At 48.3% G+C, this 18,500-nt stretch overlaps 1 protein-coding gene across 1 annotated transcript in view; it reads left to right on the forward strand.

The window, feature by feature from the left end:
• Nucleotides 1–5,240: 5,240 nt before the first annotated feature.
• The window catches only part of VWA8 (von Willebrand factor A domain containing 8), a 277,696-nt gene continuing 264,436 nt past the window's right edge, over nucleotides 5,241–18,500 (forward strand). Inside the window, exon 1 of the mRNA XM_039506868.1 lies at nucleotides 5,241–5,512. Coding sequence (XP_039362802.1) covers nucleotides 5,365–5,512 — 148 coding nt within the window. The 5' untranslated portion in view covers nucleotides 5,241–5,364. The remainder of the gene's footprint in view (nucleotides 5,513–18,500) is intronic.

Below are 18,500 nucleotides of genomic sequence, written 5' to 3' on the forward strand. Positions count from 1 at the left end.
GTTCCCTGCCCTCTGACTGCCCTGACCCATATCCACCTCCCCACAACCCACCCCCTCCCTGCCCCCTTACCACACTGCCTGTGGACTGGGTCCACTCTGCCAGGACCACGACCGGCGCCCCGGGGCCCAACTCCCCGAGCCCGGCCGGACCAGAGCAGGCACTGCTCGGCGGCAGCCGCCGCCCAACTCCCGGGCCGGCACCGGGCCCAGCCGCCCCAGGGACCTCTGCCCCATCCACCCCCTTCCCTGTACCCTGAGTACCCTCCGCCGCCCCATCCAACCCCTCCTCTCATTCCTGATGGACCCCCAGGAGCCCGGCCCCATCCAACCACCCCTTCTCACTGTCCCCAGACAGCCCCAGGAACCCTTGCCCCTGACTGCCTCCCACCGCCCATCCAACCCCTGATCCTTTCTGACTGCCCCCAGGACCCTGGCCCCATTCAATCCCCGTTCCCTGCCCTCTGACCCCCACCCCAAACTCCCTACCCTCTCTCCAACACCCCTCCCTGCCCCCTTACCGCGCTGCCTGGACGTGGCTGGGCCAGGACAGGAGTCGCGCGGCCGGGGCCAGAGGATGCGGCGGGAGCCCAGCGGCCGGAGCCAGGCGGCTGGCCAGGTGGAGCCAGGGAGGGCTGCGGCCAGAGCTGGAGCCGGGCTGCCGGGGCCGCCGCCACGCCCAGACCCGCGCTGCCGGAGCCCGGCCCCCTGGCAAAACCGCCGGGGCGGCTGGAGCCACGGGGCCAGGCCGGGCTGGAGCGGGGGGGCCGTGTCCAGAGCCGCGCATCCCGGTAGGGGGGGGCCCGGCAGGGCCGGGGGGGGGTGCGGCCGGAGCCGGGCGGCCGGGAGGGGTTTGGGGGGTCGGGGACGCGGCCGTGCCGCAGCCGGTGAGGGTCGGGCGGGGACCTGGGACGGGGCGGCCGGGCAGGGTCGCGGCCGGGAGCGCAGGGGACGCGGCCAGGGAGGGTCGGGCGGGGACCCGGGACGGGGCGGGTGGCCGGGCAGGGTCGCAGCCAGGAACGCGGGCCGGGAACGCGGGGCAGGGACACGGCCAGGAGGGTCGGGCAGGGACCCGGGAGGGTGCGGCTGGGAAGGGGTTCGGGAGGGTTCGGGACGCAGGGCCGGGAGGGTCGCGGCCGGGACGGGTGGGGACGCGGGCCGTGCCGCAGCCGGTGAGGGTCGGGCGGGGACCCGGGGCCGGGGCCGGGCAGGGTCGCGGCCGGGAACGCGGGCCGGGAACGCAGGGGAACGGACGGACGCGGCCAGGGAGGGTTGGGCGGGGACCCGGGGCCGGGTGGCCGGCGGGGCGGAGGCGGCGGGCCGGGCGGCGGACCGCCAGGGGCCGGCCCCACGCCCCCCCTCCCTCCCCGTCGTCTTCCTTCCTGGGCCGGGAAGCCTGCTTTGCTTCCCTCCCTCCCCCGATCCACAGCTGATTGCGGGAAGGGAAGGGGGGAAGGGAAAGGAGGAGAGGCTTCATGGCAGGAGGTGGAGGCAGCTGCCAGCACCCCTGCCCTTACCTTAGGGCTCCTTTAATGATGTTTTAGGGTATCTTCAGTAACCAGCCCTTCAGTCACACTTCCTCTCCTCTGGCTCCCATGCCTGACTAGAGTGAGCCCTTTTTATAGTAACAGCAGTGTTCTCATAGCCCTAGCAGCCCCTGCTCCCTGCTCTGGTCAGTCAGGGAGGAACAAAAGGCCAGTATATAGTGGCCAGTATATCTGCCTTGCTACTCTCTGCTGCTGGCAACTGGCTATGAGTCTATCACAATAGATACAGGAAGGCAGAAAACATGCATGCATGTTAAAAAAGAAAAAAGAAAAAAAAAAAAAAAAATGACAAGCTCTTTGCTAAAAAAAAAAAAAAAAGGGTCAGGCTTTTTTTTAGGGGGGAGAGAGAGAAGAGGAAAGAGGGGGGGGGGGGGGGATGTTACAGAGAGAAAAAAAAGAGCTAACATCCCTGAGCCTGAAGCAATAGTGGAGCTACACTTTTTTTTTTTACTTTGCAGGAAAGATAATTTAATTTATATAACACTCTTCCTTCAGAAGGATCTCATGGAATAATAGAAATTAAAAATGGAAAAAATCTTTTAGGCATCATCTCACTGCACTGTTCCCATCTTACTGGGTGTTCCTTATAGTTTAATTTCTAGTATATTTTAAATCTCTCCAATGATGGGCTGTCTCAGGTTCACTTGTACTAGAAAACAACCCCACCTTAATTTTACAACAACATATTGATATTTAACTCAAGATAGCTATCGGAATTTTAAACACTGAAAAACAATTCTTCACTGACTCAACTCAAAAGGTATAGTCAGAGTGAGGCCCAGGATGAGGCCAGGCCTCTTCGGTTAAGACGGGGGACTTGCTTCCTCCCTTATCCCAGCCCCACCCAGAACTGGACCCTAGAAGAAGCAGCCAGCCCTTTCATCGTACCTGCTGGCCTGTGATTGACTACTATGGAAATGGAGGCATTGTAAGAACCAAGGTAGATATTTTCATATATAGTTAGTTAGTTATTTTATCTCTTTCCTCATAAATTAGTCATTCTTGGCCTTATTCATTTGAGCCCCAATCCTGCATTTTGCGGAGCCCGTGTGGAGCCTGATTGCCTGCACACCGTAAATTGCAGGATTAAGGCTTTAGGTGGTCTTCTCCAAATCCCCACCAGTGAGTTCTTTTCTGGTGATGTGATATCATGCAAATGGATGCAACGTCACACAAACTGTATGCCTCTATGCTCTGTCATGCCTCTGCAACCCAAAATTACATTGACCTTTCTTGGTTTCATATACAATTGCAAAAATCACCTCTAATTTGCTATCCACAATCATCCCAAAGCCTGTTTTAGCATCACCGATTTCCAGGATTCTGGTCTCTCATCAAAAATGTTTCTGATTATTTTTCTCAAGGAATATTAGTTTATATATGCCCCAGTTGTATCTCATTTTATTGTTTTATGTCCTTATTTTTAACCTCTCTTTGACCCTTTGTCCTTTTATCCTTCTGCTGGTCTCCTGTCTCACTCCTTTTCTACTTGTGGGAGAATTCTGCGTCACTGCATGGGCGCAGAATTCACATCCCCTGCATATTTCTTTGCTTCCCCACAGAAAAATGACTTCCTGCTAGGGAAGCAAAGGGAAGCCACAAGAGCGGTCATACGCCCCTCCGCAGCAGCACGTGTGCATTGTTTCAGGCTTTTGGAATAGCTGGTGGAAAGGTAAATCACCATGTGCCGGAGGGGCTGCTGATGCCCTGGCTGGTGGCTTCTACCCTGAGCCAGGCTCAGCTGCTAGTCCCAGATGGGCTGGGGAGGACAGGATTTGTTCTTCCCCAGCAAAGGAGCGGCTGGGTCAGACCCACTCTCAAAAACCTCCCCTGGCTGCAGGAAGCTCTGCATCTCCCTCCTCCTCCTCCCCCCGCTTCTTGTCCCCATTGCTCCTCAGCTGTGGAGGGAGGAGTCACTGTACTAGGAGCTGCCCCCTGGCTGCCCAACCCCTGATGTATGGATCCCCCAGACCCAGCCTGCCCCGCTAAGCCTCACCCCCTGCACCCAGAACCCCTCCCGAGACACCCACACCCCAAACCCCACCCTGCCGAGCTCAACTCCCTGCACCCGGAGCTTCACCGCTGAGCCCCCACCAGACCCAGACGCTGAACCCCCTGCACTCAAACTCCCACCCCAATGAGCCCCACGCTCACTGCACCTGGACAACCCCCCACACCTAGACCCATCCCTCCACACTGAAACCCTGCGAGTCCCAATCACCTTCACCTGAACCTCCCTTGCAAAGTCACATTGTCCCTGCATCTGGAACCTCCCAACAAGCCACGTTACATCCAGATCCTCCCCACACCCAGACCCCAACCCCACTGAGCCCCAAGCAGCTGCACCCTGAAACCCACCCCAGCAAGCACCGACTCCCCCCAACACCCAGATCCCTGCCCACTGTCCTCCATTCCCAGTCCCCTCTGTTAACCTCAACCACCTTCCCCTGGATCCCCTGCAGAGTCCCATTGCCTCTGCACCTGGAACCCCCCAAATCAACCCCTGTGCATCCGGCTCCCCCCTGCACCTAGACTCCCCCACTGAGCTGCCCAGATTGCCCCACACAGAACTCTCTCCCCCCACAGAAACCCCCACACTAAGCCCCTCCTAAGCTGGGATGAGCCTGCCTGCCCACACCTGCTGTACCTGGCATGGAGGGGCAGGGCCCAACCCCAGGGGTGTTTTTGGCACAAGCCTGGCCCTTGCACGGTTTCAGGGTCAGGTGCAGCCTCACCGCTGAGTTCATGCCCCTGCACCGGGAATCCCCTGAGCCCCTGTGCGAGGGGGGCTGCAGGATGATCTCCCACTTTCATGCAGCCAGTGGCCTGTGAGCTCTACTGCCCTGCTGGAGCCTCCACATTTATTTATTGACAAAATAAAATTTGCAGAATTTTAAAATATGTGCAGATTTTTAATTTTTTTTTGGTGTAGAATTCCCTCAGGAGTATTTTTGTTCCCTTCTTTGACATGTTGTCCCCATATACACTTTACTCTGGTTCCTATTAATCTTACCTCACTTTCTGGGGTCCCTGTTTCTATAAGCTCCTCAGAGACATGCAGTGCTGTCACTATGCCTTCTCCGGAACATCCCCATTCTCCCTAGCTGTCATCCGCTCCCAACACTGTACTGCATCCCTTTACCTGCCAGTGGAACATCACTCAAAACTTTCTTCTGGCGGTTTGAATAGAAGTAGCGCGGGGACCATATCGCTACTACACATATACACTTGTACTGATACAGAAAAGCGATTGATAGCCCGCCCCGCCCCGCCCCGCCCCCCAAGTCGCGTATTGTGACTCCAGGAGGCACAGAGAGCAAGAGCTGTCAGTAGCGCCAATTCACAACCCAGCATTTCAGCCCAGGAACCAGTACAGCTCAGATACTCGTCAAGGCTACAGTGCAACTGAACTGTGCAGGTCGCTGACGGGTGGGTGAAGGCTGATCCTGGCGCTGACACACCCAGAGAGCCACCCGCACCCCCTCTGTCCGGGGCACCCACAGAGCAAAGTCCCCCTGTGCCCATCCCCCCGCACAGGGCAGGGGAGACGGACCCGCTTGGGGCAGGCTCACTCGGCCCCTGCCTCTCGGGGCCCGGGCCTGCGCCCCTGGAAGCTGGTGGCAAAGCCCTGGGACCCGGGGCAAACGCGGTCACAGCCACCCGCCGGGGCGGCTCCCAGCGCCGCCCCCGGGCAGCCCGAGCCCGGCCGGCACCGGTTTCCGGTCGGACTTTGTGTCTCGGCGTTTCCCTTCCCCCCGGCCTGCCGCTTCCCCAGTCCCCGCCTGCCCGGTGCGCGTCTCCGGCCCGGCCCGGCCTGCCCATGCAGTCCCGGCTCCTGTGCTTCAGCGGCGGCCCCGCAGCGCGGAGAGTCCGGCTCATTCTGCGGCAGGTGGCGCGGGGCCGCCTGGCTGCGGAGAGGCAGCTGCAGCCGGAGGTCAGGGCGCTGCACGGCCCGGGAGCCGCCGCAGGTAACTCCCCTCCCCCCACCACGGGTTAATGGAGCTGTGACTCCGCCCCCAAACACCAGCCACTTCTGCACCCCCGTCAGCCTCCACCGCCCCCAAACGCCAGCCCCGCATCAGCTCCCAGTGCCCCCAAACTCTAGCTCCCTCCACGCCCCCGATCCAACCATCAGCCCCACCGTCTCCAAATTCCAGCCCCCTCCACACCCCACCATCAGTCCCCACTGCCCCCAAACTCTAGCCCCTTCCATCCCTTATCAGCCCCCACTGCCCCTTCCATCCTGTATCAGCCCCCACTGCCTGCAAAGCCAGCTACCATCAGCCTCCACTGTCCCTAAACTCCATTGCTCCACACCCCACCATCACTCCCCCACAGCCCCCAAACTCTAGCCCCTTCTATCTCCTATCAGCCCCCACTGCCTGCAAAGCCAGCCACCATCAGCCCCCACTGTCCCTAAACTCCATTGCTCCACACCCCACCATCAGTCCCCACAGCCCCCAAACTCCATCCCCTATCAACCCCTACTGTCCCCAAATCCAATCACCATCAGCTTTCACTGTCCCCAAACTCCAGTCCCATCCATGCCCCCATTTGCTCCCACTGACCCCAAATCCCACCATCAGCCCCCAAAATCCCAGCTCAACCATAAACCCAAATTCTAGTCCCCCCCATTCACCATTAGCCCCTCACTACCTCATATCCAACCACCATCAGCCTCTAATGCTGCCTTCACACCTCACTATCAATCCCCATTACTCCCAAATCCAAGCCCCGAAATGGAATCCGCACCAGACCCTACTGCTCCCAAAACCCAATCTCACCTGTGTAGATCCAGTTCTAATTCCCTCCCTCATCCCCAAACTCACTGGCTCCATGTTTTTAACCTCTAGCCTCAATCTCCTCTTCTCCCCACACACTAATGGTATATTCCATCTCATGCTAGATGCATTGGGTTTTGTTTTAGTGGATTTTACTTTAAAAATTTTCTCAGGGTCTTGTATCCCTTTTTCTTGTCTGTAAAGTCAAAACAAAAGTAACTGGGGAATAGGAGCAGGACAGTTCCCTGCTCCTCTCCATCTAAACTCCACTGGGTCTATAGGCTTTGTAGTGAAGTTGGGGGATGCTGACACATTTTAGGGCAACAATTCACCAACCGAACCACATTCCAAAACTCCTTTCTGTAAACCACCCTTCCACTAACTAGGAGAGAATGCAGGCAGAAGCCCAGCAGCAGAGTGGGGGCTATCCAGTTTATTGCACTGAGTGCTGCATGTATGATTACCTGCCCTGTGGGCGGGTGGCGTATGTGTGCAGTCGGTGCAAGGAGCTCCTGGCCCTCAGAGACCATGTATGGACTTTGGAGGCCAGGGTGGCGGAACTGGAGGAGCTAAGAGAGGCAGAGAGGTATGTTGATGAGGCTTTCCGGGACACTGTAGAATTGTCCCACCACCGCTCAGACAGCTCCTGTGCTGTTGAGGAGGAAGAACGGCCCAGGGAAGTAGAGCAGTCAATGGGAGCAGAGGGAAACCTTCCCGTAGTTGGGACCCTCCTTCCAGATGGTGCTGGGGTTGCCTCTCGCACTGAGGTTGCCTCTCCGGGGGAGTGAACTCCAGTTTCTAGGAAAAGGCAGGTGTTAGTAATGGGAGATTCGATTATTAGAAACGTAGATAGCTGGGTCTGTGATGACCGGGAGAACCGTATGGTGACTTGCCTGCCTGGTGCGAAGGTTGCGGATCTCTCGAGGCATCTAGATAGACTTATGTGTAGTGCTGGGGAGGAGCCAGTGGTCGTGGTACATGTAGGTACCAATGACATAGGGAAGGGTAGGAGAGATGTCCTGGAAGCCAAATTTAGGCTGCTAGGAAAGAGACTGAAATCCAGGACCTCTATGGTGGCATTCTCAGAAATGCTCCCACTTCCACGCGCAGGGCCAGGTAGGCAGGCAGAGCTTCAGAGTCTCAATGCGTGGATGAGACGATGGTGTAGAGAGGAGGGGTTCACGTTCATTAGGAACTGGGGAAACTTCTGGGATGGGAGGAGCCTATACAGGAGAGATGGGCTCCACCTAAACCAAAGTGGAACCAGAGTGCTGGCACTAAACATTAAAAAGGTTGTAGAGCAGTTTTTAAACTAGGAGATGGGGGAAAGCCGACTGCTGCAGAGGAGCGTGTGGATCGGACACAGACTTCTCTTAGGGGAGAGTCTGATGATAGAGAATCTCCAGGTTATAGTCAGGAGCAGAGGACTGAAAAGTATAATGTAAGGGCCGGATCAGATGATAAACAGTCACATAAAAAAGAATCTGGCACATCAGAAAAAGGCAGGCTAATAAACAGGGACAAGTTTCTAAAGTGCTTGTACACAAATGCCAGAAGTCTAAATAATAAGATGGGTAAACTAGAGTGCCTTGTGATAAAGGAGGATATAGATATAATAGGCATCACAGAAACCTGGTGGACTGAGAGCAATCAATGGGACACAATCATTCTGGGGTACAAAATATATCGGAAGGACAGAACAGGTCGTGCAGGGGGAGGAGTGGCACTATATGTGAAAGAAAGTGTAGATTCAAATGAAGTAAAAATCTTAAGCGAATCCACATGTTCCATAGAGTCTCTATGGATAGAAATTTCATGCTCTAGTAAAAATATAACATTAGGGATCTATTATCGACCACCTGACCAGGACAATAATAGTGATGATGAAATGCTAAGGGAAATTAGAGAGGCTATCAAAATTAAGAACCCAATAATAGTGGGGGATTTCAATTATCCCCATATTGACTGGGAACATTTCACTTCAGGACAAAAGGGAGAGATAAAATTTCTTGATACTTTAAATGACTGCTTCATGGAGCAGCTGGTACGGGAACCCACAAGGAGAGAGGCAACTCTAGATTTAATCCTGAGTGGAGCGCAGGAGCTGGTCCAAGAGGTAACTATAGCAGGACCGCTTGGAAATAGTGACCATAATACAATAGCATTCAACATCCCTGTGGTGGGAAGAACGCCTCAACTGCCCAACACTGTGGCATTTAATTTCAAAAGGGGGAACTATACAAAAATGAGGGGGTTAGTTAGACAAAAGTTAAAAGGTACAGTGACTAAAGTGAAATCTCTGCAAGTTGCGTGGGCCCTTTTTAAAGACACCATAATAGAGGCCCAACTTCAATGTATACCCCAAATTAAGAAAAACAGTAAAAGAACTAAAAAAGAGCCACTGTGGCTTAACAACCATGTAAAAGAAGCAGTGAGAGATAAAAAGACTTCCTTTAAAAAGTGGAAGTCAAATCCTAGTGAGGCAAATAGAAAGGAGCACAAACACTGCTAACTTAAGTGCAAGAGTGTAATAAGAAAAGCCAAAGAGGAGTTTGAAGAATGGCCAGCCAAAAACTCCAAAGGTAATAAAATGTTTTTTAAGTACATCAAAAGCAGGAAGCCTGCTAAACAACCAGTGGGGCCTCTTGGTGATCAAAATACAAAAGGAGCGTTTAAAGACGATAAAGTCATTGCGGAGAAACTAAATGGATTCTTTGCTTCTGTCTTCACGGCTGAGGATGTTAGGGAGATTCCCAAACCTGAGCCGGCTTTTGTAGGTGACAAATCTGAGGAACTGTCACAGATTGAAGTGTCACTAGAGGAGGTTTTGGAATTAATTGATAAACTCAACATTAACAAGTCACCGGGACCAGATGGCATTCACCCAAGAGTTCTGAAAGAACTCAAATGTGAAGTTGCGGAACTATTAACTAAGGTTTGTAACCTATCCTTTAAATCGGCTTCGGTACCCAATGACTGGAAGTTAGCTAATGTAACGCCAATATTTAAAAAGGGCTCTGGGGTGATCCCGGCAATTACAGACCGGTAAGTCTAACGTCGGTACCGGGCAAATTAGTTGAAACAATAGTAAAGAATAAAATTGTCAGACACATAGAAAAACATAAACTCTTGGGCAATAGTCAACATGGTTTCTGTAAAGGGAAATCGTGTTTTACTAATCTATTAGAGTTCTTTGAAGGGGTCAACAAACATGTGGACAAGGGGGATCCGGTGGACATAGTGTGTACTTAGATTTCCAGAAAGCCTTTGACAAGTTCCCTCACCAAAGGCTCTTGCGTAAATTAAGCTGTCATGGGATAAAAGTGAAGGTCCTTTCATGGCTTGAGAACTGGTTAAAGGACAGGGAACAAAGGGTAGGAATTAATGGTAAATTCTCAGAATGGAGAGGGGTAACTAGTGGTGTTCCCCAAGGGTCAGTCCTCAGACCAATCCTATTCAATTTATTCATAAATGATCTGGAGAAAGGGGTAAACAGTGAGGTGGCAAAGTTTGCAGATGATACTAAACTACTCAAGATAGTTAAGACCAAAGCAGATTGTGAAGAACTTCAAAAAGATCTCACAAAACTAAGTGATTGGGCAACAAAATGGCAAATGAAATATGGATAAATGTAAAGTAATGCACGTTGGAAAAAATAACCCCAACTATACATACAATATGATGGGGTCTAATTTAGCTACAACGAGTCAGGAAAAAGATCTTGGAGTCATCGTGGATAGTTCTCTGAAGATGTCCACGCAGTGTGCAGAGGCGGTCAAAAAAGCAAACAGGATGTTAGGAATCATTAAAAAGGGGATAGAGAATAAGATGGAGAATATATTATTGCCCTTATATAAATGCATGGTATGCCCACATCTCGAATACTGTGTACAGATGTGGTCTCCTCACCTCAAAAAAGATATTCTAGCACTAGAAAAGGTTCAGAAAAGGGCAACTAAAATGATTAGGGGTTTAGAGAGGGTCCCTTACGAGGAAAGATTAAAGAGGCTAGGACTCTTCAGCTTGGAAAAGAGAAGACTAAGGGGGGATATGATAGAGGTATATAAAATCATGAGTGCTGTTGAAAAAGTGGATAAGGAAAAGTTATTTACTTATTCCCATAATACAAGAACTAGGGGTCACCAAATGAAATTAATAGGCAGCAGATTTAAAACAAATAAAAGGAAGTTCTTCTTCACGCAGCGCACAGTCAACTTGTGGAACTCCTTACCTGAGGAGGTTGTGAAGGCTAGGACTATAACAATGTTTAAAAGGGGACTGGATAAATTCATGGTGGCTAAGTCCATAAGTGGCTATTAGCCAGAATGGGTAAGAATGGTGTCCCTAGCCTCTGTTGGTCAGAGGATGGAGATGGATGGCAGGAGAGAGATCACTTGATCATTGCCTGTTAGGTTCACTCCCTCTGGGGCACTTGGGATTGGCCACTGTCGGTAGACAGATACTGGGCTAGATGGACCTTTGGTCTGACCCGGTATGGCCTTTCTAATGTTCTTATGTTCAATTTTTCCATTCTGAGAAGCACCTCACACGAGAAAAGGCTCCAAAACACTTGCCTTGTCTGTCCATTGCTTGTGTTTCAAAATGCTTCATTTTGTGGATCATCAGGAAGAGCTCTGCAGCCTATAGTTTGAGAACCACTCCTCTGCGACAGAGTAATGATACCTGTATCGTTACATTGCATAGGGTTGCCACTTTACAAAGGCAGAACCCCACTAAATTCAGGGGTCCGATGATACTGATCTATTTGCAGGATTGGACTTGTCTGTAGAATATACTCCTCCTACCTTGAGGCAATTTTACAGGTTTAAAAAATGGTCTCAGGACCTGTATATGTTCCCTTAAGCAGCATTATTAGGACATACAATTGACCTTGGTCCTGCATATATTGGGATGAGTTGGACCCTGTTCCTTGAACAATCCCAGAGTATCTTATAATGATGTTCAAGACATGTGACAGCCTTGCACAAGTTAGAACTGGCTCTTAAAACAATGACATACACCAACAGTAGGTGACATTTTTCTGGATGTGTGCCAAAGGAATCAATTCCTAAATATAGAATGAATAATGACCAAGTATGAATTATGGAGCTAGAATCCTTTTGAGAGGTCCTGATGGTCTCTTAAATTTATGTACTTGTTTTAATTCTTTCTTGCAGCACTTTTACTCAGATTTGCTGCCAGATAATGAGACAATCAGTCAAACACTCAAACAGGTTTGTGTTAATCAAGGAAGGAGCTAGTTTGAGGAATGAATATAATGAGGTAATATAATATTCAGAGGATGTTTGAATAATAAAAAATGTATGAAAGTGAGATTGAAAAGATTGGGATTTTTTACCTTAGAAAGGAGATGCATAAGAGGAGGCGTGATAAAAGTTTTACAGGTAATAGTATAGAGAAGGTAGATCAGGAGCTTTAGTTCTCCCATCTCATAACTCAAGAACAAGAAGGCATTCAATTAAATTAAAAGGTGAAAAATTCAAAACTGATAAAAGGAGGTACTTTTTCTCACCTTGCATAATTAGACTGTGAAACTTTTTAACCCAATGCACAATTAGATTACAAAACTCTGTGCCAGAGGATGACATTGAGGCCAAGAATTGAGAGAAAGTCAATAAGAGATGGGGTATGTCTATGGATAACTCCATTCTTGTTATCAAAATTAATGATGATAACGTTGGAAGGAATAGTAAGCCTTGTGCCTCAGGGTTTGCACGTCCTCTGAAGCCACTCTCAGTGACCGGCTACTGGACTAGATGGATTTTGGATCTCATTGAGTAAGGCAATTCCTATGTTTCTATGAATTGTGAGGTCTTGATATTAGGAACACTATTTACTGCCCATTCTCCTCCAGTGGACTCCATTCACCTTAGGTCCTCCTCACATCCTCTTGCAGGACCCAGGTCTCCTATACCTTTGACAACTTTGGGTGTGCAGTCGGGTAACCTGCTCCTCCTCTTTTGTTACCTTCTCCACGGGCTTTCAGGGGGCTGCCCCCACTAGGAGGCTTCTTGATATAGTGTTTCCTCTCTTCTCCTATGCAAAAAGAGATTTTTGGGAAGGGTTGGAAGCTGCAGCCAGCTAGGTAAGCAACAGTCAGTCTGGCTCCCTGATTGCCTGAAGCTGAGACACATCCCAGATACTGGTGTGGCGGTAGTGCCTCAGTATTGGGACAGAGCGGTTGCCGGTCACAGTTTTGTAAAATGTGAAGGAGGGGCACCCACCTCCCACTAACGTTCTTTGCAATAGGGAGTAGAGGCCTCCTGGCACCCTATGAAGAGCTGTGGAAGAACAGATGAAGGCAGCCGGTGCCAGAGAGTTATGAAGAGTGGGGTGGGGAAGTCATAGAATTAAGGGAAGAGAAAAGGGGTTACTAAAGCTTCATGGAAACACTTGTGAGAGATTTGCACTTGTGCAGCTCAAATGGGAGATCCTAGTAAACATTAAACTTAACATAAAAAGGTTGAAGAGCAGTGTTTAAACGAGAAGATGGGGGAAAGCCGACTGCTGCAGAGGAGCATGTGGATCGGACAGAGACTTCTCTTAGAGGAGAGTCTATTGATAGAGATTCTCTAGGTTATAGTCAGGAGCAGAGGATAATGTAAGGGCCAGATCAGACGAGAAACATTCACATAAAAAATCGGACGCGTCAGAAAAGGGCAGACAAATAAACAGTGACAAGTTTTTAAAGTGCTTGTACACAAATGCTAGAAGTCTAAATAATAAGATGGGTGAAATAGAGTGCCTCGCGATAAAGGATATAATAGGCATCACAGAAACCTGGTGGACTGAGGACAGTCAATGGGACACAATCATTCCGGGGTACAAAATATATCAGAAGGACAGAACAGGTCATGCTGGGGGAGGGAATGGCATTATATGTGAAAGAAAATGTAGAATCAAATGAAGTAAAAATCTTAAGTGAATCCACATGTTCCATAGAATCTCTATGGATAGTAATTTCATGCTCTAATAAGAATCATAGAATCATAGAATTCAAGATCAGAAGGGACCATTATGATCATCTAGTCTGACCTCCTGCAAGATGCAGGCCACATAAGCCGATCCACCCACTCCTTAAGCAAGCGACCCCTGCCCCATGCTTTGGAGGAAGGCGAAAAACCTCCAGGGCCACTGCCAATCTACCCTGGAGGAAAATTCCTTCCCGACCCCAAATATGGCGGTCAGCTGAACCCCGAGCATGCGGGCAAGACTCTCCAGCCAGACCCTCTGGAAAAAGGCTAACAATATCCTATGTTTCTATGAATTGTGAGGTCTTGATATTAGGAACACTATTTACTGCCCATTCTCCTCCAGTGGACTCCATTCACTTTAGGTCCTCCTCACATCCTCTTGCAGGACCCAGGTCTCCTATACCTTGACAACTTTGGGTGTGCAGTCGGGTAACCTGCTCCTCCTCTTTTGTTACCTTCTCCACGGGCTTTCAGGGGGCTGCCCCCACTAGGAGGCTTCTTGATATAGTGTTTCCTCTCTTCTCCTATGCAAAAAGAGATTTTTGGGAAGGGTTGGAAGCTGCAGCCAGCTAGGTAAGCAACAGTCAGTCTGGCTCCCTGATTGCCTGAAGCTGCAGCCAGCTAGGTAAGCAACGGTCAGTCTGGCTCCCTGATTGCCTGAAGCTGAGACACATCCCAGATACTGGTGTGGCGGTAGTGCCTCAGTATTGGGACAGAGCGGTTGCCGGTCACAGTTTTGTAAAATGTGAAGGAGGGGCACCCACCTCCCCCTAACGTTCTTTGCAATAGGGAGTAGAGGCCTCCTGGCACCCTATGAAGAGCTGTGGAAGAACAGATGAAGGCAGCCGGTGCCAGAGAGTTATGAAGAGTGGGGTGGGGAAGTCATAGAATTAAGGGAAGAGAAAAGGGGTTACTAAAGCTTCATGGAAACACTTGTGAGAGATTTGCACTTGTGCAGCTCAAATGGGAGATCCTAGTAAACATTAAACTTAACATAAAAAGGTTGAAGAGCAGTGTTTAAACGAGAAGATGGGGGAAAGCCGACTGCTGCAGAGGAGCATGTGGATCGGACAGAGACTTCTCTTAGAGGAGAGTCTATTGATAGAGATTCTCTAGGTTATAGTCAGGAGCAGAGGATAATGTAAGGGCCAGATCAGACGAGAAACATTCACATAAAAAATCGGACGTGTCAGAAAAGGGCAGACAAATAAACAGTGACAAGTTTTTAAAGTGCTTGTACACAAATGCTGGAAGTCTAAATAATAAGATGGGTGAAATAGAGTGCCTCGCGATAAAGGATATAATAGGCATCACAGAAACCTGGTGGACTGAGGACAGTCAATGGGACACAATCATTCCGGGGTACAAAATATATCAGAAGGACAGAACAGGTCGTGCTGGGGGAGGGAATGGCATTATATGTGAAAGAAAATGTAGAATCAAATGAAGTAAAAATCTTAAGTGAATCCACATGTTCCATAGAATCTCTATGGATAGTAATTTCATGCTCTAATAAGAATATAACATTAGGGATCTATTATCGACCACCTGACCAGGATAGTGATAGTGATGATGAAATGCTAAGGGAAATTAGAGAGGCTATCAAAATAAAGAACTCAATAATAGTGGAGGATTTCAGTTATCCCCATATTGACCGGGAACATGTCACCTCAGGATGAAATGCGGAGACAAAATTTCTCGATACTTTAAATGACTGCTTCTTGGAGCAGCTGGTATCGGAACCCAAAAGGGGAGAGGCAATTCTCGATTTAGTCCTGATTGGAGCGCAGGAGCTGGTCCAAGAGGTAACTATAACAGGACCGCTTGGAAATAGTGACCATAATATAATAACATTTTACATCCCTGTGGTGGGAAGAACATCTCAACAGCCCAACACTGTGGCATTTAATTTCAAAAAGGGGAACTATGCAAAAATGAGGGGGTTAGTTAAACAGAAATTAAAAGGTACAGTGACTAAAGTGAAATCCCTGCAAGCTGCATGGACGCTTTTTTAAAGACACCATAATAGAGGCCCAACTTAAATGTATACCCCAAATTAAGAAACACAGTAAAAGAACTAAAAAAGAGCCACCGTGGCTTAACAACCATGTAAAAGAAGCAGTGAGAGATAAAAAGGCATCTTTTAAAAAATTGGAAGTCAAATCCTAATGAGGTAGATAGAAAGGAGCATAAACACTACCAAATTAAGTGTAAAAATGTAATAAGAAAAGCCAAAGAGGAGTTAGAAGAACAGCTAGCCAAAAACTCGAAAGATAATAACAAAATGTTTTTAAGTACACCAGAAGCAGGAAGTCTGCTAAACAGCCAGTGGGGCCCCTGGATGATCGAGATACAAAAGGAGCACTTAAAGATGATAAAGTCATTGTGGAGAAACTAAATGAATTCTTTGCTTCAGTCTTCACGGCTGAGGATGTTAGGGAGATTCCCAAACCTGAGCCGGCTTTTGTAGGTGACAAATCTGAGGAACTGTCACAGATTGAAGTGTCACTAGAGGAGGTTTTGGAATTAATTGATAAACTTAACATTAACAAGTCACTGGGACCCAGATGGCATTCACCCAAGATTTCTGAAAGAACTCAAATGTGAAATTGTGGAACTATTAACAAGGGTTTGTAACCTGTCCTTTAAATCGGCTTCTGTACCCAGTGACTGGAAGATAGCTAATGTAACACCAATATTTAAAAAGGGCTCTAGACATGATGCTGGCAATTACAGACCGGTAAGCCTAATGTCAGTACCAGGCAAATTAGTTGAAACAATAGTAAAGACTAAAATTGTCAAGACACCTAGAAGAACATAAATTGTTGGGCAAAAGTCAACATGGTTTCTGTAAAGGGAAATCATGTCTTACTAATCTATTAGAGTTCTTTGAAGGGGTCAACAAACATGTGGACAAGGGGGATCCAGTGGACATAGTGTACTTAGATTTCCAGAAAGCCTTTGACAAGGTCCCTCACCAAAGGCTCTTACGTAAATTAAGTTTTCATGGGATAAAAGGGAAGGTCCTTTCATGGCTTGAGAACTGGTTAAAAGACAGGGAACAAAGGTTAGGAATAAATGGTAAATTTTCAGAATGGAGAGGGGTAACTAGTGGTGTTCCCCAAGGGTCTGTCCTAGGACCAATCCTATTCTATTTATTCATAAATGATCTGGAGAAAGGGGTAAAAACGGAAGTGGTAAAGTTTGCAGATGATACTAAACTGCTCAAGATAGTTAGGACCAAAGCAGACTGTGACGAACTTCAAAAAGATCTCACAAAACTAAGTAATTGGGCAGGAAAATGGCAAATGAAATTTAATGTGGAGTTATTTAAAGTAATGCACATTGGAAAAAATAACCCCAACTATACATACAACATGATGGGGTCTAATTTAGCTACAACGAGTCAGGAAAAAGATCTTGGAGTTATCGTGGATAGTTCTCTAAAGATGTCCACGCAGTGTGCAGAGGCGGTCAAAAAAGCAAACAGGATGTTAGGAATCATTAAAAAGGGGATAGAGAATAAGACTGAGAATATATTATTGCCCTTATATAAATCCATGGTACGCCCACATCTCGAATACTGTGTACAGATGTGGTCTCCTCATCTCAAAAAAAGATATTCTGGCACTAGAAAAGGTTCAGAGAAGGGCAACTAAAATCAATAGGGGTTTGGAACGGGTCCATGAGGAGAGATTAAAGAGGCTAGGACTTTTCAGCTTGGAAAAGAGGAGACTAAGGGGGGGATATGATAGAGGTGTATGAAATCATGAGTGATGTGGAGAAAGTAGATAAGAAAAAGTTATTTACTTATTCCCATAATACAAGAACTAGGGGTCACCAAATGAAATTAATAGGCAGCAGGTTTAAAACAAATAAAAGGAAGTTCTTCTTCACACAGCGCACGGTCAACTTGTGGAACTCCTTACCTGAGGAGGTTGTGAAGGCTAGGACTATAACAGCGTTTAAAAGAGAACTGGATAAATTCATGGAGGTTAAGTCCATTAATGGCTATTAGCCAGGATGGGTAAGGAAAGGTGTCCCTAGCTTCTGTTTGTCAGAGAGTGGGGATGGATGGTGGGAGAGAGATCACTTGATCATTACCTGTTAGGTTCACTCCCTCTGGCATTGGTCACTGTCAGTAGACAGGATACTGGGCTAGATGGACCATTGGTCTGACCCAGTACAGCCGTTCTTATGTTCTGATTATTATTTGATTTCTTGAATAAAGTCCAAGAGTTTGAGAATTTTTATATTCAGGTGGCATGTTCCAAGCCTGTAGAGTATAACAGTCTGTTACTTTTCTTCAGTGAAGTGGTGGTGATGAAAATTTAAAAAGAATTGTATTTACTTTGTTGGCTGAGCATATGAGCAATGAAGTGTGCAGCCTTTTAATTTGCTGAGCGAAGTGAGGCCTACACTCAATCTGATGGCATTTCTCTGCTTGTGTGTCTGGGCATAAGTCTTGAACACCAGAGCTGATCAATTCCAAAATTGCAGGATATGTTCTACACAAAAATGGGAAGAATCCTATTGATTTTTGGTGAAAACCAGAAATGGGTGGGAGGGAGACAGAACTCTTGGCATTTGGTTAGCACATCCTGAGCTTTAACCACATCTGTTGTTGTCTAGAGAGTTTAAAAAAAATGGCTGCCATCAACTTTTTCTTTTAACACCTTCCAGCATAACAACACACCCCATCTCAGCTCTGCCCATCATTCCAAAAGTATTTAAAATGTTGACAGCCTGAATGACTTATATCCCAGACAGAGAAAAGAAATATTTTACAAATTCCAAATTAGGGGGGAAATGGAGGGCAGCAAGGACCCCCTTGTGTGGACAAGGACATTGGCAACCCTCTAGATGTAAGCAGGCTAAGATGAGCAGTCACAAGGGAAATGGGGAAGACTGTGAGTTCCTCGCATATGGTGAAAGGGAGAATTTTTTGGGATGCATACAGAGCCTTTGGCATGAGGATGGGAGTAGGGGAATTGCAGGGAATTTCTGAAATAGAGGAGGAGAGTGGCACACAGGGAGCTTGTGGGGAAAATTGCAGGGATGCTTGTGTGTACAGTGAGCTCAGACCATGCAAGCTACGAAGTGCCACTCTGTTTTTATATGCCTTTTGGAGGATTAGGATATAAGACAGGCTATGTTTACACTGCACTTTCGTTGGGAAA

The sequence above is a fragment of the Mauremys reevesii genome, linkage group 1 (genome assembly GCF_016161935.1).
Source record: "Mauremys reevesii isolate NIE-2019 linkage group 1, ASM1616193v1, whole genome shotgun sequence".
NCBI lineage: Eukaryota > Metazoa > Chordata > Testudines > Geoemydidae > Mauremys > Mauremys reevesii.